Source organism: Hordeum vulgare, chromosome 1H, assembly GCF_904849725.1.
Source record: "Hordeum vulgare subsp. vulgare chromosome 1H, MorexV3_pseudomolecules_assembly, whole genome shotgun sequence".
In the NCBI taxonomy this organism is placed as follows: Eukaryota; Viridiplantae; Streptophyta; class Magnoliopsida; order Poales; family Poaceae; genus Hordeum; species Hordeum vulgare.
In genome coordinates this window covers 84,217,316-84,240,101 of record NC_058518.1, presented here as the reverse complement: position 1 = coordinate 84,240,101, position 22,786 = coordinate 84,217,316, and the positions used below count along the sequence as shown (strand labels likewise).

Here is a 22,786-nt window from a genome sequence, read left to right as displayed (position 1 = left end):
CTTGTCAAGCTAACTTTGAAGCACATCCAACTTAGATTCCCTGACATAATCAGTTCCTTCGTGCATATCAATCAAAGTATCCCAAATTTCCTTTGCATTCTCAAGGCGACTAATTTTGTTGAATTCTTTGGGACACAAGCAGTTGAACAGAATATCACACGCTTGAGCATTGAATTGCAGCATTCTTCAGTTCTTCTACTGTCGCATCATGATCCGGTTCTTTTCCTTCTCCGAAGAAATCACCTTGCACACCAACACGAACAACAGCCCAAACGACAGGATTATGACCAAGAATATGCATTTTCATCTGATGTTTCCAACTAGCAAAATTAGTGCCATCGAAATATGGACCTCTACGATGATAATTTCCTTACTAGACGCCATACTCTCCTAGGTTGTGAAACCAATGCAATGGAGACCAAAGCTCTGATACCACTTGTAGGATCGAAAGTATGTCCAGAGGGGGGTGATTAGACTACTTGATAAGATAAAACTTAGCCTTTTCCCAATTTTATTGTGGGCCGGTTTTAGCAATTATGATTAGTCAAGTACGCCCTAAACATGCACATATAAGAGTATAGCAGCTAGAAGTAAAACATGCAAGTGTAAAGTAGAGGGTAAGGTAGGGAGATCAAACGCAAAGGTTGACACGACCATTTTTGTCATGGTTCCGATAGGTGGAGCTATCGTACGTCCATGTTAGTGGAGACTTCAACCCATGGAGGGTAACGACTGCGGGAGTCCACGGAGGGCTTCACCCACAAGGGGTCCACGAAGAAGCAACCTTGTCTATTCCACCACGGCTTCTGTCCACACAGGACTAGCCTCAATCACGATAGATCTTTACGAAGTAGGTGATCTCATTGCCCTTACAAACATCTTGGTTCAACTCCACAACACGAAGTAGGAGGATCCCAAGCGACATCTAACAAATCTAGGAGGCACCACCCTCCAAAAGGTAATAGATGTGGTAGAACGATGAAGTCATTGCTCTTGTGCTTCAAAAGTTAGTCTCCTCAACACTCAATCACTCTCTCTCTCTCTCTCAGATTTGGCAGGGGTAGGAGAGATTGATCTTGTGGAAAGCAACTTGGGGTGGCTAGAAATCAAGGTTCAAATGGTTGGAATGTAATCTCTTGATCTCAACACATGAGTAGGTGGCTCTCTCTGAGAAAAATGGATCTTACAAGTGTAAGTGTGTTCTGAGTGCTTCCTCTCCGAATGAGAGGTAGGTGGAGGGGTATATATAGGCATCCCCCAAAATCCAACCGTTACAACATTATTGCCCAACTTGGTGACACCGAAATGAATCTCAGTGGTACCGAGTTGCACTAAATGTGGCAACTTTTGAATTCTCGGTGAGACCGATATATGAATCTCGATGGTACCGATACGCTGACCTAGACTGGTTTCCAAATCTTGGTGGGACCAATTTCAAACTTGGAAATTCCGATTTGTGAAATCCTCTCAACAGAAAGTTGGTCACACAATCTCGGTGGCACCTATAGGAATGTTGGTTGTACTGAGATGATGGGTTTGGCATAGGATCTGTCTAAGTGTAAAATCAATAGGGCCGAGTTGGAAATGTTGGTGGCACCGATTTTGCTTATGTGGCTTGGGACAGATATATTTTGTGGGAGAATGACTGAGTATTTTTTGTGTCTATCTCTAAGCACTTGAGAAATCAATTCATCATAATACCTCATCCCCTTTAAATAGTATTGGCTTTCCTATGGACTCAAAGTGATTTCTCACAAATATAAAATGTAGAGTCTTCTTGCTTGAAGCTTGAGCCAATCCTATTCCCTTCCTTGCATCAAAGGGGCATCTCCTCACAATCCTATAGCCAAAGCATCTTTGAACTTTTCTAAAATATACTTGAATAAACTCATTAGTCCAATGATGCATATGTTCTGATTAATTACCAAAACCACCTTAGGAAGCAATTGTGCTTTCACCATCACCACCTTAATAGCCAGCAGTCCTTGTTTCGTGGCTCAATCCTGAGACACCTTCTGGTGTTGAATCGTAACTGAGAGAGCGGTCATTTCCTTCTTTGAAAGGACTACTTTTACACAACCAACCTGCTCTTCAAACATCAGAAATTCCAGCGGCGTTTTCGTATGGCTAGACATGTTTTCAACTGTATTAAAGAGGGGGTGGTCGTATACGATAACTATTTCAAGTGCAAAGAGGACATCCTTGAAAAGATTGGCTTCTCGTCTTATCAGAAATGCATTGCAGCCATCCGGATGCTTGCATACAGAGTGCACGATGATCTCATTAATGAGTACGTTTGTATGAGCGAGTCTACATGCCTAGAGTCCATGTACAGGTTTTGCAAGGCTGTGATTGCCGTGTTTGGTCCTCAATACTTGAGAGAGCCAACTCCTCAAGATACATCCCGCTTGTTGGCGATGAATGCCAACAGGGGCTTCCAGGGATGTTTGACAGCATAGACTGCATGCACTGGGAACGGAAGAACTGCTCTACCGCTTGATAAAGGCAGTATAGAGACCATGTCAGGGCTTGCACTGTCATACTTAAGGTTGTGGCCTCACAAGATTTGTGGATCTGACACTCTTTTTTTTAGCATGGCCGAATCACATAATGATATCAACATGCTTCAACGCTCGTGGGTGTTTGCAAGGCTTGCGAAAGGCAACAACCCATCTGTGAATGTTACCATCAACGGTCACAACTACGACAAAGGATACTACATGGATGACGTATCTATCCTCAGTGGACCACTATTACGAAGACAATTTCCGACCGTGTCGAAGAGAAGAAGAAAAGATTTGCCCAAGAGAAAGAGAGTACTAGAAGGGATGTCGAGCGTGCCTTTGGTGTTTTGCAATCTCGATGGTGCATACCCTGTTAGGACTTGAAGCACCAAGAAGCTATGACAGGCGATGACAACTTATGTAATTATGCACAATATGATCATAGAAGATGAGCGTCCCGGAATGTATCTATGATCAAGGGTTTCAGTTTCAGAATGTTGTGCCTGAGCATGAAGAAGCGATAACATTTAAACAGTTCGTCCAATTTCATTATAAAATGCGTGATTGAGAAACTTACATGCAGCTGTAAAATGATTTGGTTGAGCATACGTGGGCTCATATTGACAACCAATAAATGTATCTTTTTTCATATGTATTTGAGACAATTTAATTTTTATTCGGTTTGTAAAACTATACTTATTTATTTTAAAACTATGATTTATTTGGTTGTGAAATTATGCTATTTTTTATACGTCTGCTTGTTAAATAATGTAAAATATGTGTATATTTGTTGAAAAAGAACGACCAACCGATCACGCCGGCAAACATGGATCATGATCGTTGAACGCATTGTCGATTCAAATCTTACACAGGACAAACACCAAGGGACGGCTAATCTAAACTTTTTATGAAGGTCATGTTTTTGGAAGCCCGGCGTGAAACCAGTCCGGCCCGGGCAATGCCCCTACGTTTAGGGGGTGTTTCTTTCCAAGGACTTTTTGGTGTAGGGACTAAAAAAAGTCCCTTTTAGTCCCATGTGAAAGAAACATGAGGGACTTTTAGGGACTAAAATTGGGTATTTGGGACTAAAGGAAGAAGTCTCTATGGGAGAGACTTTTTAGGACTTTTTTTTAACACTTTTTCCAACAGTGCCCCTACTTATAGCATGTCATTTAATAACTTCTAGTATATTACTAGGAGTAACATGGTCTTTTTGCATGTCATTTAATGACCTCTAGTCTATGTTTAGTCATTGGAAAGAAACGGATAGGGACTAGAACTTTTTAATTGGGACTAAGAAAAAGTTATAAGACTTTTTAAAGAAACACGGCCTTAGGGTGAGACCGGCTTGAGGTTGAGCCCGAAAAGCTCTTCTAATCGGAATCGCGTCTTCCTCGCTCGCGCCGTCGCGCGCGGTCCCGTTGGTCCCAGTCCCACGTGCCAGCCACGGCCCCGACCGAAACTCTGCAGCATTCTCTCCCGCGATTCGAAACCAAAACCCTCGCCATCCATTCCCCTCCCTTTCCCTCCCTCTCCGGAGCTGCGAGCAGAGGGCGGCGGCGGCGTGAGGCGGAGGGCTCGGAACGAATTGGGGATCCTGCACCGAGGAGCCCGATTCCACCGGTAAATCCTCGCCATTCCTTCTCGCCGGTCCCCGCCCTGTTCGATCCGGCCCTACCCGCTCCACCCAATTCGGGTTTAGTTCGAACCGAGAACCCCGCGCGCGTGATTGCTCTCCTCGCCCAAGTAAACCTGAATCGTAGGCAGCGCGAAGCAATCTCGTAGAAATTAATCATCGCCGCGTTCTGATTTGTTGCCAGGTCTGGGGCTCTTGCTGCGTTGTGCAGCCTAATAACGAGCCTCGGCCTCGAGGATCTGGTATTCAGCTGGTGAGGACCGAGCTTGGTTTGCAAGCGCAGCTCGCTGCTTCTGATCATGGAAGCCAATTCTGTCGGCACTGATGTATCTGCTGATCATGTCATTGCCGAGTTGCTCGAGATGGGATTCGAGTTCGACAAGATCAGCGAAGCCATTGGTGTTGTCGGTCCATGCCGTGCTGATGTGGTGGAGTTTGTGCTGAATGGTTCTGGTAGTGTACAAAGAAAGCCAGGTGGGGGGTCGCAAAGACTCTCTTCTGACAGGAGTGCTAGACTGGCTAATCCCAGGGGGAAATTTAAGCAGTCTAACATTACTGATCATATCGCGTCAACAGCTGGCAGTAAAACTGAGTCTTGTGCCAAGGAACCAAGTACCTCATATTCTTGTTTAGCGGCCAACGTCAACCCTGCGTCAACTGCTGCTATCTGTTTTAAACCAAAGCCTGAACATCAGACTTTGGTTGACGATCCAAGAGGCATGTTTGACCGAACCAACAAAATTAGTGCTGTTTTGCAAAAGCATTTCGGATTCTCCTGTGTAAAGGGTTTCCAAAAGGAAGCCTTGGATGCTTGGTTTGCTCACAAGGATTGTCTTGTTCTAGCAGCAACTGGATCAGGTAGTTTATTGTTATACATTCCCTATATTGTTATGCAAGGTTTGAGGCACCTGTAATAAAATGAATGATGTGAAAATGACCATGTTGGCAGGGAAGTCCCTTTGCTTTCAGATTCCAGCTCTTTTGACTACGAAGGTTGTGGTGGTGATCTCACCCTTGATTAGTCTGATGCACGACCAGTGCCTAAAACTTGCAAAACACGGGATATCAGCATGCTTCCTTGGATCAGGGCAACCAGATAATCGTGTTGAGGGCAAAGCGATGGCTGGCATGTATAAGATTATTTATGTTTGCCCCGAGACAGTTTTAAGGTAATCATTCTGCTTTTGATTGCTAAAATTGATTCATTGGTTGCCATGCTTACTTGGGAAGTTTTGTACATGCAGACTGATGGAACCATTGAAGAAACTTGCAGAAAAACCAGGGATTGCACTTTTTGCCATTGACGAGGTTCATTGTGTTTCTAAATGGGGTCACGATTTCCGACCTGACTATAGGTCTGCTCTTGTATTCGATATCTTATATTAAAGGTGCAAATCAGTATCTAGCACTGTTTTTCATCATTACTTGTTAGTTTGTGACTTGCACTTCAGTGACATAATATTTGGTTTAGTACTTAAGAACCAACTAGAATCTTCTATGTTCTTGCAGTGTTTTACAGCTCTAGTACTTAAATAAACATTATCTCCCCCCTACAGGAAACTGTCTGTGCTTCGACAAAATTTCTGTTCCAGCAAATTGAAGTTCTTGGAACATGATATTCCTTTGATGGCATTGACTGCTACTGCAACAATCCCTGTACGAGAAGACATTCTCAAGTCCTTGAAAATGTCAGAACATACAGTGGTTGTCTTGACGTCCTTTTTCCGACCAAATCTTCGATTTAATGTGAGCAAATCTTTTTATTTTTTCATGTTCTGTCCAGAGGATTACACTGTGGTATGCTGTGTCAAGCTGTAGAGTTGGAATCCCCTTGATCTTACTAACCACTAAAATACATGCAAGAGAGTTGAATGGTTGGGATGTAAAATTGTGTCGGTATATCTACTAAGTAACAAATGGTTTGGTGTGCATAACCATAGATGGACATCTGAATGTGCATTCGCTTAAATGTCTTACTAGGATCCAAATACCTTCATTTCCTGTAATTGAACTATTCTTTCTTTTGGAGTGGTATAGTTGGAGCTACACATGTGAATTGCAGTCTTTTAAAGCTTCCTACTGATTGTCTCATGCAACCCCCCCCCCCCCCCTTGTTTCTGGTTGCAGGTAAAGCACAGTAAAACCTCCGCCTCATCATATGGAAAGGACTTTCAAAAACTAATACAGACTTACAATGCTTCAAGGAATTTCAGGGGGAAAAGCCAGAAAATTCTTCATGAAGTTGAGCCTGAGTCTGAAAGCAGCTCATGCGAGTCACTGGACGATAGTGCATCAGATGACGAATCTGTAATTGCTGATAAAACTAAACTTGGCAAGTCTTCCGTAAAAGAAAATGCTGAACATGAGCTGGACCAGTATCGAGGAGTAGATGATTTTGATGGTAATTAACGAATCATCTGTTAACAGTTATAGGACTACTTGTTTTTTAGAGGATGTTGTATTGCTTCATTTACTTAAAGAAAAAAAAACTGCTGACTTGTTTTTTAGAGGATGTTGTATTGCTCGTTTACTTTAACGCATGAAACATTTTTTAAGCAGTCGTATAAGAAGTTTTTAAGAACGTAATATCTTCTTCGAAACCCATTTTCTAACCTCATTATTGTTAGGAAAACAACTTGTATTCCCATGAGGCCATAGTCCGGTATATATACATGTACAGGTGGTGGACTATATGCAGGAAACCCCTTATATATTGGGATAAATACAAAAGGGTACATGACTTATATTATAACTCTAACACCCCCTCAAACTCATGGTGGATGAACAACACTGAGTTTGGAGAGATAAAAGCCATGTTGTGCTCTAGTCTGGGCCTTCGTCAGGAAATTCGCCAACTGTAACTCAGAAGGCACATACTGAAGAGCAATGACCTGATCCTGCACACCAGCGCGCGCATAGAAAGCATCAACACCAATATGCTTGGTGAGCTCATGCTTCACACGATCGTGCGCAATGCTAATAGCACCTGTACTGTCAGATAAGAGCAGAGTCGGTATAGTGACAGAAACACCAAAATCCTGAAGTAACCACCGTAACCAAGTCACCTCTGCCGTCAAAAGAGCCATCGCTCGCAACTCAGCCTCTGCACTCGAACGGGAAACTGCAATCTGTTTCTTTGTTTTTCAGGCAATGAGAGAACAACCAAGAAAAACACAGTAAGCAGAAAGTAAACGGCGATCTGAAGGATCACTAGCCCACGTAGCATCCGAATAGGCCTGAAGCTGTAAAGAACTGGAGCGAGGAAAGAATAGACGGTGAAAGATAGTGCCCCGAAGATATCGGAGAACACAAAGGAGATGACTATAGTGAACCGATGTGGGAGCGGAGACGAACTGACTCAGAATATGAATCGGATAAGAGATATCCGGACGAGTGACAACTAGATAGACAAGACTGGCAACAAGATGACGATAATGCGTCGGGTTAGGCAGGGGATCACCATCAGTAGCACGAAGGTGAACATTGAGCTCCATAGGAGTCTCAACAATGCGCTCGTCAGTAAGAGCAGCACGAGCAAGAAGATCCTGGATATACTTTTCCTGGGATATAAAAAAGCCATCAGAGGTAGAAGAGACTTCAATCCCAAGAAAGTAGCGAAGAGGTCCAAGATCAGACATAAGAAACTGCTCACTAAGACGGGCCTTTACAAATGCAATATACTCGGGGTCATCCCAGTGATGATCATGTCATCAACATAGAGAAGAAGAAGAGTCCGACCACGAGGAGAAAGGTGAATAAACAATGCTGGATCATGAGCACTCGCTGAAAAACCAGTGGCAGTCACAACAGAGGCAAAACGCTCAAACCAGGCACGAGGGGCTTGCTTAAGGCCATAGAGAGAGCGACGAAGACGACATATCATGCCATCAGGAACAGAATACCCAAGTGGTGGCTGCATGTACACCTCCTCACGCAGCTCCCATTAAGAAAGACATTCTTAACATCAAGCTGAGATATAGACCAGTGGCTTGCAGAGGCCACGACAAGAAGTGTACGAACAGTGGTCATATGGGCCACATGAGCAAAAGTCTCGTCATAATCACGAGCCACAAGACGAGCTTTGTGACGCTCAAGAGAACCATCGGAGCGAGTCTTAACCTTGTAAATCCACTTACAAGTGATGGGACGGACTCCGGGAGGAAGGAAACAAGATCCCACGTACCAGTGCGTTCAAGAGCAGCAATCTCCTCTGCCATCGCAAACTGCCATTCAGGATGAACAACAGCCTCACGATAGGAAGTCGGCTCAAGAACAGCAGCACCAACGGTGGGAAATCCAAGGCGATCAACAGGCGGACGAGGGTGAGAATGCAAGGCATAGGGAGGCTGAGATGAGGATGACGACACATCCGCAGAGGCATCCACATGACGTGAACGACGAGTGTAACACTGAGGAAAAGATGGAACAATGCAAGGGGGGATCGCCAAGGTAGAATCGGAGGGTGAAGGCGTAGAAGTCACCGGAGATGAAGGTGCAGAATCCGGTGACATGCCAGGAGAGGAAACTGTGGGAGATGGTGGTAGCAAATCGACAAGAGGTGGAGAAGCAGAGGGAGCGGAACGAATATGCAAAGGCGCGATGGGGGTGAGAGGTGTACCAGGAAAAGTGAGGAAAGAGATATCCTCCACTGAAAAGGTCGAGGAAGATGGGCGTGGGTAGAAGGGACGAGACTCGTCAAAAGTTACATCCCGAGAGATACGCATCCGACGACTGATAGGATCCCAACAACGATAGCCCTTATGCTCATCACTATAGCCTAAGAAGACACACTCAACAGACTGAGCGGTCAGTTTGGTGCGTTCGCGAGGGGCAAGAAGAACATAGCAAACACAACCAAACAGGCGAAGCATCGAATAATCGGGAGAACGATCAAAAAGACGCTCAAAAGGAACACCACCCTCTAGAGCAGCAGAAGGTTGTAGATTGATGAGATAGGTGGAGGTGGAGACAGCCTCAGCCCAGAAATGAGGCGGGAGAGAGGCAACAATCATCATCGCACGAGCCGTCTCAAGAAGGTGACGATGCTTGCGCTCGGCCACACCATTCTGAGCATGAGCACCAGGACAAGAGAACTGAGCAAGTGTACCCTGCTCAGCGAGAAATCCACGCAACATCTTGGAGATATACTCTCCAGCAGAGTCAGCACGGAACACACGAATAGGTGTAGAGAACTGAGTGTGAACCATGGCAGCAAAACGCTTATAGATAGATAATACCTCACTACGAGAAGACATAAAATAGATCCACGTGTATCGGGAGAAATCATCTATAAAGATAATATAGTAGCGATGGCCTCCCTTCGAGGAAAAGGGAGCTGGACCCCAAACATCCGAGTGAACAAGGTCAAAAGGACGCCGAGACACAGTCTCGCTATGAGGATAAGGTAACCCTGTTTACCAAGCCGGCATCCCTGACAGTCTAAAGACACACCATCGGAGACGGATCCAAGAAGACCACGTCGAACTACGGATGAGAGACGAGAGCCACATAAATGACCTAGACGATGATGCCACTCTTGAAAAGAGCTGGTAGACAAGGCAACAGAGGATGAGAGACTGGCTGCGGTGGCAGCGGATGGAAGGTGAAGCCAGTCAAGCTCCCAGAGACCCTGAGAGTCACGGCGCCGGGGGCCAGCACTAAGAAGAGCACCAGTGTGACGGTCCAGAACTGAACATGAGTCAAAGTCAAGAATGACCCGACAATCAGAGTCAACAATCTGGCCACCAGAAAGGAGCTGCATGGTAAGCCGAGGAACATGAGCAACATCGGGAACATGAAAAGATGAAGTGCTAAGAGTGCCTCTGCCAGTAACCGGGAGAGAAGTACCATCAGCAGTAAGAACATGAACAGGAGAATCAAGAGGTCGAGTAGATGATAGAGTGGATGAATCATGAGTCATATGAAAAGATGTTCCAGTATCAAGAACCCATGGGGATGTACCTGCGTGTGTAGAAGGTGGTCTCACAATGCCAGAAGAGTCCGTAGCAGAACCAACATAACCTGTCGATGAAGAAACAAAAGATGGAGCTAGCAGACATCGAGATCGTCCAATCTCCTGCTCAGTCAGGGGCGCAACTGAAGATGTCGATGTAGACACACCCGACAACGGAGAGTCGAAGGCAAGCAGCAGGGCGCGAAGTCGCGCAATCTCGTCCTCGGTGAAGTACACAGCTGAAGTAGGCGGCGTAATGGCACGAGGAGAGAAGCGACCACCACTACCCGTGGAAGCCGCTAAATGTGGCGGTGTAGCATGTCCAGTATCGTCTGCAAAGACCGGTGGAGAAGACGAGACCGTGTGCAGACAAGCACCAAGCGCCAAGGAAAGACGCGTGGACGAAGAGCAGTCCATGGAGTCATAGGCACCAGGACAACCGGTGAAAGTCGCGAGAGGTGTCGGGGAAGAGCGACATGCACCGATGAAAGTCGCGAGACGAGTCGGTGTAGAGCGACAATCACCATATGTAGAGCTTGCAGGAGCAGCAGAAGAACTACCAACACAGCCGTCAGTCACGGGAAGCAAGGGACTGCAACGTTGCGTGCTGGTGTTTTTTTTAGAAACTCAGTCAACGAGGGGAAAACAGGTCAGCCTCTCGATCTGAAACTGCGTCGATGCGATTTGGAGGCAGCAGGAGACGAATCCGGCGAGACCACAAGATCCGGCGAAACCGGCAACCGGCAGAAGACCGACGGGAGTGGGGCCCCTGCGTCGATTGGGGCCGTCTGGGATCGAGGCTTCAGCGTCGAGCGGGGCCCCTGCTTCGAGTGGGTCCAGCGGATCTCGCGAGCTCGAGCAGGAGCTAGCGATCAGATCGGGCCGGCTGGGGAGCGAGGCCGAGGCTGCGACGGCTGAAGGCGGCGGCGGCTGGAGGTGGAGAAGAGCTCAGGACGAGCCGCCCCTGCTCAGATCGAGCAGCAGAACGAGCCGCCCCTGCTGCGATCGAGAGGAGATCGAGCAGGACGAGGCGGCGGCGGAAGATTGGGACGAGGCAGGCGCTGGCACCAGGAGGAGCCGCTGCCTGACGGGAACGAGCCAGAGTAGAGCGGCGGCGTGGAGCGGATCAACAACACGAGTTGCGGCGTGCAAAAGTTAACCTAGCTCTAATACCATGTTAGGAAAACAACTTGTATCCCCATGAGGCCATAGGCCGGTATATATACATGTACAGGTGGTGGACTATATGCAGGAAACCCCTTATATATTGGGATAAATACCAAAGGGTACATGACTTATATTATAACTCTAACAATTATGATTATTGACGCTTCGGAGGATACATGATAATAAAGTTTTTGAAGATCTTTATTCATCTTTGTGTAGTCTAATGTATGCTTCTGACTGACAGTTGAGTTTCTCTTATAGTTTCATGTGGAGAGTTCCTTGGAAGCGCTCGACCTGAGAGCTTTGCAGTTCCTGTTCAATCCCATGAAACTAGTTCATCAGAAAGTTTGGATCAAGGTCCTACAATTGTTTATGTACCCACGAGGAAAGGAACTGTGGAACTAGCTAACTATCTGTGCAAATCAGGCCTGAAAGCTGCAGCGTATAATGCAAAGGTTGGCACCACTTACTGGAACATGCTACTTTTGTATAAGAGAACAGCTTAAATGTTTGCAGACTGCAGACATATTATCTGTTCACTTAATATATGCAGTCCTGTGCCTTTTTTCAAGTTATCTGACACTTCCTTCCAGATGCCTAGATCACATTTGAGGCAGGTGCACGAGCAGTTCCATAGCAATGCCTTAGAGGTAACCATAAATATGTTCACTTTTTTTTTCTTCTCATTTCGTACATGACTGCAATATGCTATGGACGGTTGCTCTTTTCCATTTATAGATGCAATTACCATGTGCTCAATTGCTGTTGTGCATATTTATTTTGAGATAGCATTGTTGATAAAGGGCATAGTATTTCCCATTTTGTACATTTCAGAGTGATATCGGTTCATACTTCCATAAGTCTGACTTGTATTGATACTTGATGGCACTTCTTTCCCTATAATTCTTCTTCAGCACAAATGGCCACTTTATAACAACAACAACAAAGCCTTTAAAATGGCCACTTTATAAATCCCAACAATATTATATATCTAATAAATCCCATGTTATCAACATTCTTCAGTGTTATGCCATGCCCTTGAGAAAATGGCTTCAACTAAAGTGGTAAATCTCCTGAATCTTGATATTACATGTTTCATGTGTTAGTATACTTGGAACTGGGCGTCGAGCAGTTGGCTAGTGGTGGGGCCAGCTCGCGCCCAGCCCTCCACCACCGTCCAAGCCTTGGGCTCCGCATGGTGTGTGCATCAGTTGTTTCTTGTTAGTAACTGTTGGTATTGTATATTTTTTTTTTTGCTTTATAGTATAGTTAATTATTAACTGAAACTTTCTCATGTTATCAATATTTTATTATTTCTTGCACTATCCATATCAGGGATGAATCTGTCTCCCAAGTTTTCATAACTTGGTGTGCAATATATCATAAAATTTCCTATTTAAACTCTGAAACTCTATCATGCACTTATGCCAAAAGGGAATGCTGGTTCCCTGGACACCAAATGATTTCCTTAAGTCTCTCAAACTTTGCTGAACCCTTCAGTCTTTTGTGCCCTATTTCTAATGACCTAATCTTTTTATACAGGTTGTTGTGGCTACTATAGCATTTGGCATGGGAATTGACAAATCAAATGTCAGGAGAATTATTCACTACGGTTTACCGCAGGTTAGTTTGGCCTCCAGTGGTGTATTTCTTTCTGAACACTATTTTGCTGTCGACATGCGTGTATGTCTCCGTGAAAAGGAATGACTTTATTGTTCTGGACTTCTGATATACACAGAAAAATGTTCACATACTAATTTAGTTGTTTATACAAATACCTAGAAGGCTCATATGTCATATGCATCCAAAGACCTGCTCTGATAATGCCTTTTTTTTGCGACAACGCTCTGATAATGTGGATGTTAGGCAGGACAAGACATTTAGAGCTTATATACATATATGTCGGCATGCCAAGCTTGAAATTTACAACCGCTGATTGGTTAGTGAATCACTACGCTGTGAAAAAATAGTCCCAGGTTGGATTACTGACCTAACAATCTAATATTGTGCAGAAAGACTGATTTAATTACTCTCTTTCTCTAGTTTACATACATCCAAGTTGGGTTAACTTCTGGTTGTGTTTATTCTTTGTGTCTGAAGTTCTCTTGGCCCTTGTTAATCCAGAGTTTGGAAGCGTATTATCAAGAAGCTGGTCGTGCTGGTAGAGATGGAAAGTTGTCAGATTGCAGTGAGTTCTTATACTTCAGACTTGCTGTAATGTCGTTTGGCTTGTTTCTGGACGTAATGGAGAAAATGATGAATCATATGCTAAGTAGAGAGTATTTATATGTATTGTACTCCCTCCGTTCCTAAATATAAGTCTTTTTAGAGATTCCACTAGTAGACTACATACGGATGTATATAGACATACTTTAGAATATAGATTCACTCATTTTGCTTTGTATGTAGACCACTAGTGAAATCTCTTAAAAGACTTATATTTAGGAACGGAGGGAGTATATGCTTACTTGCAACCAGTTCTAAAACCCAGGATGGTGAGTGAGCTAGACATGAATTGATTCACCAGTTTGGTTGTTCGACTAGTGGTTCAGCTTGTCCGACTGTCATCCTGACTTTTTATGGTCTTGGATCTTTTTTTTAAAGCAAAGGATGTTAAATTATTATAAAGCAATAATACATTTTATCTGGAGTTTTTGTAAATTAATCCAGAAATGGAAATTAAATTCCTTTTTTTGGTGGAATAAATTAAATCCTTCTCTTTTAGGCTAAATCAATTCCAAAGCCATTTACATTAATTTAGACAAACTCCAGATGAAATATATCATTACTTTGTAACACTGTAACATCCTTTGCTTTGTAAAGAAACAGACAAAAAAGAGTCAGTATGTTGCAGATTGTGATTCAAACTATGGTAATTAACTTGATTTTGAGATGATATGCAGAAACAAGTGCTTAATATCTATTATCTGCCTGCCATGACGTGAAAGTCATTCTAACCCAGTTGCTTTGGGCCTATATTGTGCGCCGGTGAGGCCCAGGGCGTCGTACTTTGATTTTCAGTTCGGGAATGCATCCCAAACATTATTTCACCACTGTAAAAAACATTATTTCTCCAAAAAAAATCTTGTCCTGTGTTTTTAGCTAATCAGACTGGAGCAGGCTCTGATTCTGTTATTTTGGTTGAACCAAAGGCCCGGTCCAGTTTTCTTTACAGCTCTGATTGGAACTATACTACACATGAAATCTTCTGTCGCCATTTTATTATTGCCAATGGGCTCTAAGCAAAAACTTCTGCCTCAATACCTTGTTGGTTTAGTGGTTTGCACACCATAACTCCATAGGCCAGCTAAAACTGGTCAAAATAATAAATTCTGAAGTTTGAATGTTTAACAATGAATCTCCAGCTGATACTGAAGGTACTAGGATAATACCTAATAGTTCTGCTGACATCTTAGTACTAGACTATTTCCTGTTCAGCATTTCCCATTTGATTTGCATGTTAGGAGATTACACACCTTGCTTGGGTAAATGACATGAAAGCCTGGTAGATGTGACCTTTGATTCTGTCGGCATGATGGAATCGTATTGCAAACCAGTGGCCACACCACATGGGCATAGATAAGAGATACTCTAGGAGGGTTAAGTTTATTTTGCGCTTAGTCATGACACGTTCGAAACTCATCTTATTTAGATGATGGACTATGATGCCTATAAGAAAACTGAACTTACGTCTAGAGATTAAATGATATTTGCAAGTCACTATTTATTACCCCAGGAAACTTGAACAAAATATTCGATGAAACAGATAGCTTGGTTAGGAAATGCTTTCACAATACTTGCTATGTGACACTGCTACGTGTCAACCCCTTGGTACTATCTGTTTGTGTTACAGTTCTACGCTTGAATTATACCCTAGGTCTTAGTGAACATGAGTGACAACGCATCTGTAGAGACAATTTTGTATTTCGGGTTTATAAAGTAAGTATAAGGGTAATATTCTAGAACATGTTTTTCTGTTGGATGAATAGCAGAACTTTATTACTGTCAGTAGATTTCAGTGGGCCTTCACGCAAAAAGTTTATTGTTGTGTATTTGTCTAATACAAAGTACATATTTGACCCCAAAGCTTTTGGTATCAAGCACTATTTTTATCCGTAGTTATGAAGCTTGCTTTATTCCTCTCTGCACAATTTCACTTGTTTCTTTTACATTGTTTATTGGCAGCTTTATATTGTAATTTTATGAGAACACCGACATTGCTTCCTAACAAAAGAAGTGACGAACAGACAAGGGCAGCATATAGAATGCTACGGGATTGCTTCCAGTATGTCTCAGAACCATAAATTCAAACACTGGCGATGGTCTAAAACGTATACTCCCTCCGTCCGAAAATACTTGTCCTAAAAATGCATATAATGAATGTATCTATAATTAAAATAAGTCTAGATACATTCATCCCTAGGACAAGTATTTCCGGACGGAGGTAGTATTTATTAATTCTTGTGATATAATCGCTATGTAATTTTTCTATATTGCAGCTATGCTTTGAACACTTCAACATGTAGAGCCAAAATACTAGTAAAGTACTTTGGTGAGGAATTTGGTCCTGACGGTTGCCAAATGTACTTTTCTACTTTCTCCATGCATCTTCCCCGTATTTAAATGAAATAAGCACATGCTTCTTCCAGTTTCGTGGGTGGGTATTTAGTAGTAGTACTATATGGTATAAAACATACCACTCCCTCGTTCCCAAAAGACAAGTCATTAACCTTTACAATACCATTTACAATACCAAACCAATCTATTAAGAACATATTTATTAACACTGTATTTATTTGGTATAGTAGATGTTATTTTTCTGTAAACTTGTTCAAACTTAAGAAAGTTTGACTTTAAACAGAAATTAAAGCCAGTCTGCAGCCTAGATTATTTGTATCATGCATTCTTCTAATGAAAATAAAGTCCAATGAACTACCACTTTCCTTGACAGGGACATGTGGGGCTCAGGCCTAGATGTCAGTGATTCAACAAGGATCTCTTTAAAACTTGCATTTCCGTCTGTGGCACGAACTAAATTCCTCATTTTAGCTTTATTTCATCCAGTATTTATGTGAGTGTCTATCTGACTTGGTTTTCACCTCAGGTGTGACGTCTGTATTAATGGCCCTCCTGAAATGCATGATTTCAAGGAAGAAGCAGTTGTGTTCATGAATGTGCTCCAAGCTCAAGCTGTGAGTACCTAATTTTAAGTTTGGTTGACCATATGTCCATATCCTACTCTAGTGCTGAACTGCTGATACATGCGATGTCTATTACAACTGTATCCACTCTAATATTTCTGTAGCATATAAAAGTTTCTGTTTTCTGTTTTACCCTCTTTAGAAGTTTATGATCATTTTCCCTTGATAGTTCAAACAAGAGATTCTGTTTCAACAGAAAGGTGTGGTCTCACTACCCTCCTGTCTTGAGGAATATAACATACTAATTCAGTAGTTGAGGAAGTGTATTAAGTTGATTGCTCTAGTGATAAATTTTGAATAAAGAAAAGCACAAATGTGAACAAATTATGCATGGTTTACCACAGATCTTATAATCCCATTTCTGTTGGGAAGGGAACTTTCATGGAAGGATATTTACATTAGTCTATAGCTAGCCTGGCTAAACTGTGGATATATAGACAGATGTGTGACACCATGGAATCCTGGACCCAGCCTATAGGTGTTTCTTGGTTTCCAAGTCTAGTTGGGTTAATTCAGAATCTCTGTAGATCTTTCCTAGTTTGAGTTGGTTCATATCTTTACTAATTTGAGTTGGTTCATATCTTCCGTAAACTACCGCCAAGCTGTGCTATAAAGCTAGGCAATTAGGGTCTAATCAGCTCTCAACGAAATAAACAGAGAAAAGGGGGAGGGTTTACCTCCAGAACAATCACCCAAAGGATCATGGCGCCCAAGCCTAAACTCTCCTGCCCTTGCCCTCCTAACACCCACAATCATCCCCTCCATAACCTAGGTCGTGACAATATGTTACAATTGTAAGATGCAATAATGTCCATACTTCTCCCTATTTTTATTTACATAGTTTATCTACAGTAGTACCCTTCCCATGGAATGTCCCTTATAGGACAAGGAAGTGAGGTAATTTTGGTCTCTGCAATGTAATTTTGATTTATATTTTGCTAGTACCTTTGAACATTTGATACTGTTAGTACTTTGAGTAATCTTTAACATCCATCCAGGGACAGGCAACCGAAGGTATGGACTACAACAGTACAGACTGTTATATATCTGGAAGGCGAAATTTTAGGGCGGTGCCTGATTTCAGAATGGCAGTCAGTTATATAAGAGAGAAGGTTTGTGTTCTAATGCATCTCTTCATCTATTTTTTTTTTCCAAATTGGGAGCGCTAAACAAAGACTTTTTCTAGTCTTAAGTGTCACCACAAGTCCGCAACACAAGTACTTCAATTATCTTTTCACTTTTCACTTTCATTCCTACAAGTTTAAAAATTTCAGTCCTCAAATCCATTCTTTTGACTAATATTTAGTTTTAGATTCCTAGGTTTGCCATGACAGACAAGATATGGTGGCAAGGGCTTGCTCGTATTTTAGAGGACATGGGATACATACAGGAAGTAGCTGAAACTGTAAGCAATTTATTTCAGCAGTTTGATGCAATAGTAATTTATTACTGGTGTGGATGTTGCAACGCCTACATGATGAGGTTGTCTCCCCTAAAAAACAAATTGATGTTACTCCATTGTGGCTCAGTTTTAGAATTATTGCATTCGCGTGATGGGCAAACTATAAGATTGAAATAGTAATAACGATAAGTTCTTTTTGACATGATGATGTTGGACACATGGTTGCTAGCGGCAAGTGATTTACTTGGCCATGCTAATTCAGTTTCTTGATTGTTCAAGTAAAAGTCAGACTTATTTCAAGGATGATACAGTGCTACACACCATTGACATATTTATATGTTAACTAATCTAGTAATATTACTGCCAAGAAAATTATCCTTCATCTCTAGGGAACTATACCATCTGCACATTGCATTCAATCACTTTAGATCTAATGAGTTCATATATTAGAATCCTAAAAAGTAGCCTGTCATTTATCATTGATTATCACCTAAATTAGCATGTTACCAAATGGTCAGTTACTAATTTAAAACCCAAAATATGTTAAATCTCGGAAGCAAGAACATGCCAACTTTTTATTATTTAATCACCAATGGAGACCGATACTAGTCTGCTTGTGGATTTCATTGCCGACCAACCACAGTAGAATCTTAAGCTAGAATTATGACAAGTAACTTCTGTTCGCTTGGGTATCTTCATCTACCACTTGAATGCAATGCCACCAATAATATTTCATAGTAAGCCCAGTAAATATATGATGCAGTAACCTGTCGTTACCTATTTCATGCACTATCCAGTTGGTATAGAATCTTTAAGGTAATCGAGAGTGCATGACATATTCTGATTGTGCATAAACAGAATCTCGATTTGCATTTTCTGCATTTTTACAAAACCACCTGGTGCTCTTCCATTCTTTGGATGTTAAAGTTGGGTGGGTATCTGATATGTCATACCGATAGTACCATAGCTATGTTTATCCTTCTAGTAGCAAGAAAAAGGGTATTTTACCTTTCGTGGCACAGTATGTGGACGATCAGAGATTACTATTATTCATTTTGTACGTCCTTGTTCACCATAATTAGATCAGGTCTCACCGTCTTGGTTTACTATTTTTATCCAAAAGGCGAAAGCTCGAAGCCTCTAATTTGCTTGCAGATGTAGTGATTCCATTAATTCAATTATTCATTTCACGACCATAACAAGGAAACATTTTGCTGGTATCTGAGATCAAGTCTCTATACTGATATAGCGATAGCAGAACTCTTACTGACAGCAAATTCGCACCAGTACATTAGCGAGTACATAACCTAATATCTAGATTAATCGTCATATATCAATACCATCATACCGTGTAACGATGGATGCCAAGTGACAGGCTACATCATATCAGTGATGCCACCTGGTATAAAAAACACTATTGAAGGTGAACTAGAAGGCTAAGAAAATAGGGACTCCCGATACAATGTTCCAGTCATCTCACAAGCTTGTCTGCACACTTTGTTGTATTATTATTTCTTCCTTCAGCCCTTCAGTACGTAATTCAGGATAGAATTATTCTGTATTAATGCTAATCTTGAAAATATGGCAGACCTATGTGATGCAAGGAATATAGTAAATGATAGTGCCATAATTTATGTCGAATTTGTTATGGTTTAACACCACATTACTTATTTGTTAGTTTATTATGTCATCCTGAGCTGTTGTGGCACAGTAATTCATTAGTTTATTTGCTAGACATTAATTTCCATTATCACAGCTGATTAATGGACCCTCTTTCAGCCTCGTGTTCTAATCCAGCATCCAGAGCCAACAAGAGCTGGAGTAAATTTTTTGAGTTCACAACCAGACGAGGAAGGCTTATACGCATACCCTGATGCCGCTACTTTACTGGCGATTAGTAACCCAAAGTCCTTCTCTTCTTCCTCGGAGTGGGGCAGGGGGTGGGCAGATCCTGAGATACGCCGCCAGCGTCTTGCGGGCAAAATGGGAAAAAGGAAAAGAAAGAGGGGCTCTCGGAAGCAGACCGCAGGTTTTACCACTGCAAAAGAGAGACTATCAGCAATACTCTCGAAATCGAAATGCAGAAGGTAACACGAGGAGTGATGAGATCATGAGATGGCAAAACTATTCATTGGAGCTTGAAAAATGAAAAAGATCACATTGAGTGAAGTTCAATTCGGAAGCGGGTTTTTTCCTAGGCAGGCACAGGTTGGTAAATCTGACATACTTGTTTGGAGATCAGTTGGGATTTTTTACTTACTTGGAGATTGCCTACTAATCAGTTGATTTCACAAGTTTACTGCCTAGTGTTAGTTTTAAATGTTACAAATTTTGCATGGCTTATCATTAGTGTAACTATTCACTATTGTAATACAAATGAATGAAGTTACAGATCACTATTTTGGCAGCCCATGCCCAATCTGAACGTCGAGACCCTGAAAAGTTTTTGACGATAATTTCTTCATCATCATACGTGAATGTGACGACTGACGAAGTACATGTCCACATATTGTTGCCTACATGCTAATAGTATGCTTCGACTGATTCATCTGAACAGTTGATCTTGTCGTCGGCTCTCACATCAAATCCATAGGGTTTTGTGAAGCTACGTTCATCCATTTCCTAACTGTTTCGTGCAACGAACCCTACAAAATAACTGTTTCGTGCAACCAATCGTTGGGTCGACACGTAGCGGCAGACTGGAACTTCTTCTGTGCTCTAGATGGCCACGATGATTCATACTGTCAGAAAGAAAGAACGTGACTGGAGGTGCCTAGCAGTCTATGTGTGTACGATGCCGTCGTTATCCTGTTACCTGAAAAATGTCCCTACCTGTCGATGTAAGAGCATCATCCGAATTCCTAGATAGCTAAGTAGACGCTAGAGGCGAGAAAGATTGGATAGCACGGGTGCGAAGGAATATGAGAAGTTACGCCAAGATTAAAAAAGCTAAGCTAGTGATGTGGATACTTTTGCACCATTTTTTTAAAATGTAAACCATATCATCTACATGTGAAAGTGTCTACAGCCGGGCACCCCGAACATCCGGATAGATGGTGTGGTCAGTGACGAGTCGAAGAAATCTGATCTAGACGGACATTTTAAATGGGTCTCAAACGTTCGGACTGACTGACACCAATCATTTGCAGCCTAAATGTAAGCCGGATATGAGATGGCCCGGGCATGTCCTCCACGACAGACTGATGTTGGGGTCTCATGAAAAACGTCTGAAAATCTAAAGTTTCGATGTGCGTCTCCTCCGGTGACACCGCTTCAACTCGTCGCTCGAAGGCCAATGTCTGGCTATTTAAGCCAGACAACGTCGCTCAGTCCTAACCACATCCACATCCTCCCTCATTGTGTCGCCAGCCCGAACCCATCCACCCCTCTTCCTTCCCACCTCACTTTAAAAGTCGGTCAGTCGTCGTCCGACTCCACAATCAAGTAGCCATGCCACCACGACCTGGGTCATGAGTTATCTAATGTCGGAGCATCGATTGTAGCTCCTTGAGTGGGCCGGGCAAGACGTGAAGCCCGGTTTGTTGCGGGGCTATCACAAACGTGGTGGATCCAGAAGAGGAGGAGACGCGGATCTGCGGAAGGAGCAGCATGCAATCCTCGATTTCCTCCCGTCGAAGGTTGGGGCGGAGGCCAACTACGGTATCCTCCACGCGGAGCAAGAAGCGAACATCAACCATATGCTTACATGGATGAGGAGGAGAAGCCGAAGCCCTCCTATGTTCATGTCTACCCGGCACCCGGCATGATGATAGTGGATATCCTTGACGAAGACAATACGTAGTTTGCTACTATGGTTTGCATAGTACGTAATATTTTTTTACATGCCTTGTCTGAATTTAGAAGATGAAATATGAGACATTCAATGTATAACAAAAAATATAAGGTGTGATCGGTTATTGTCCATGAGCTTGTCGTGTATGTGAGCGTTTGAGGTTTGAATTTAATGTCAGCAGCAGCGGTAGCAGCGGTAGATGCTTTGACATTATGCACAATATTTTCTTTTGGCCCGTGTCTCGTCTAACCTGTTATTTGAATAGCTCCAAGGATTCTGTCATTGTTGGGATCATTGCCAATTGCAGCGTTAATGTCCTGTACATTTTTTTGCCAATCATTGGTCGAACGTTGGATGGCAACAGGAGAACCACGTCTTTGTGAGATCTGAGATGGATACTTTACTTGGTCTTTCTCTTTTAGCATGGTTGCAATCACAAATGATTATGTATGCGTATATTTTTTTTAAAAAGGAGGATGACCCTGGCATGTGCATCTGAAGATGCATGCGGTCATTTTATTGATTATTCTCAAGGACCTTACATAATAAAATAATAATATGTCTGAATCCGTCATCTTGGCAACATCTGTCGCTACCCTATCCATATGATGAAGGGGTGTAAGTCGGGCCATATACCCAGACCTCTCATCTAAGCCTAACATTTAAAACCGAGCCCCGACCGAGCCATCTATCGGGTCCGGGGCACAAACCGGCCTGACTCACTCACATGTGTCGTCGTTGTCATCTTAAGAGCATATTGAGGTGTCAACCTTAACAGGTCCTCTGTCGTCGACGCCACCACGACGTCAAACGACGACCATCACCTACGCAAGCCTTGGAAGGTCTTCCGCCATGGACGCCACCACGGCGCTAAACGACGACCTCCACCTACGCGAATTCATCTCCAAGCAACGGACGTAGATCCATGCTAGGATAGGTTCGCACCACCGCCGTCGCTCACCACCCACAAACGCCACCCAACCCTAAGGTTTCCAAAGCGGCTCCTTCAAGAAGGTAACGACGCCGTGAGCGCCGCCGCCCCCAACAAAGTTAGGGCTTTCGTCCGAGAAACCTAGGGGAAGGGAAAGTGAGGAGATCAGTCCATACCGACGCCTCCAAAGAGGGGAACT

The 22,786-nt window shown here is 42.9% G+C and overlaps 1 protein-coding gene across 4 annotated transcripts; it reads left to right on the top strand.

Moving 5' to 3' along the window:
- Positions 1–3,875: 3,875 nt before the first annotated feature.
- LOC123425471 (ATP-dependent DNA helicase Q-like SIM) lies at positions 3,876–20,319 on the top strand. 4 transcript variants are annotated; one of them, XM_045109177.1, is made up of 17 exons: positions 3,877–4,127; positions 4,325–4,998; positions 5,090–5,309; positions 5,385–5,495; positions 5,697–5,886; positions 6,268–6,541; positions 11,522–11,715; positions 11,854–11,910; positions 12,803–12,883; positions 13,385–13,448; positions 15,446–15,545; positions 15,760–15,843; positions 16,212–16,277; positions 16,365–16,452; positions 17,460–17,573; positions 17,774–17,866; positions 19,643–20,319. In XM_045109177.1, the coding sequence occupies exons 2-17, from the start codon at positions 4,440–4,442 to the stop codon at positions 19,952–19,954; spliced, it is 2,607 nt and encodes an 868-aa protein (XP_044965112.1). In that variant the 5' UTR covers positions 3,877–4,127; positions 4,325–4,439; the 3' UTR covers positions 19,955–20,319. The 4 variants fall into 4 exon arrangements, with proteins under 4 accessions (XP_044965118.1, XP_044965112.1, XP_044965122.1 ...); XM_045109183.1 differs by having other exon boundaries at positions 3,876–4,998; positions 17,466–17,573; XM_045109187.1 differs by lacking the exon at positions 16,212–16,277 and having other exon boundaries at positions 3,878–4,998.
- Positions 20,320–22,786: the final 2,467 nt, after the last annotated feature.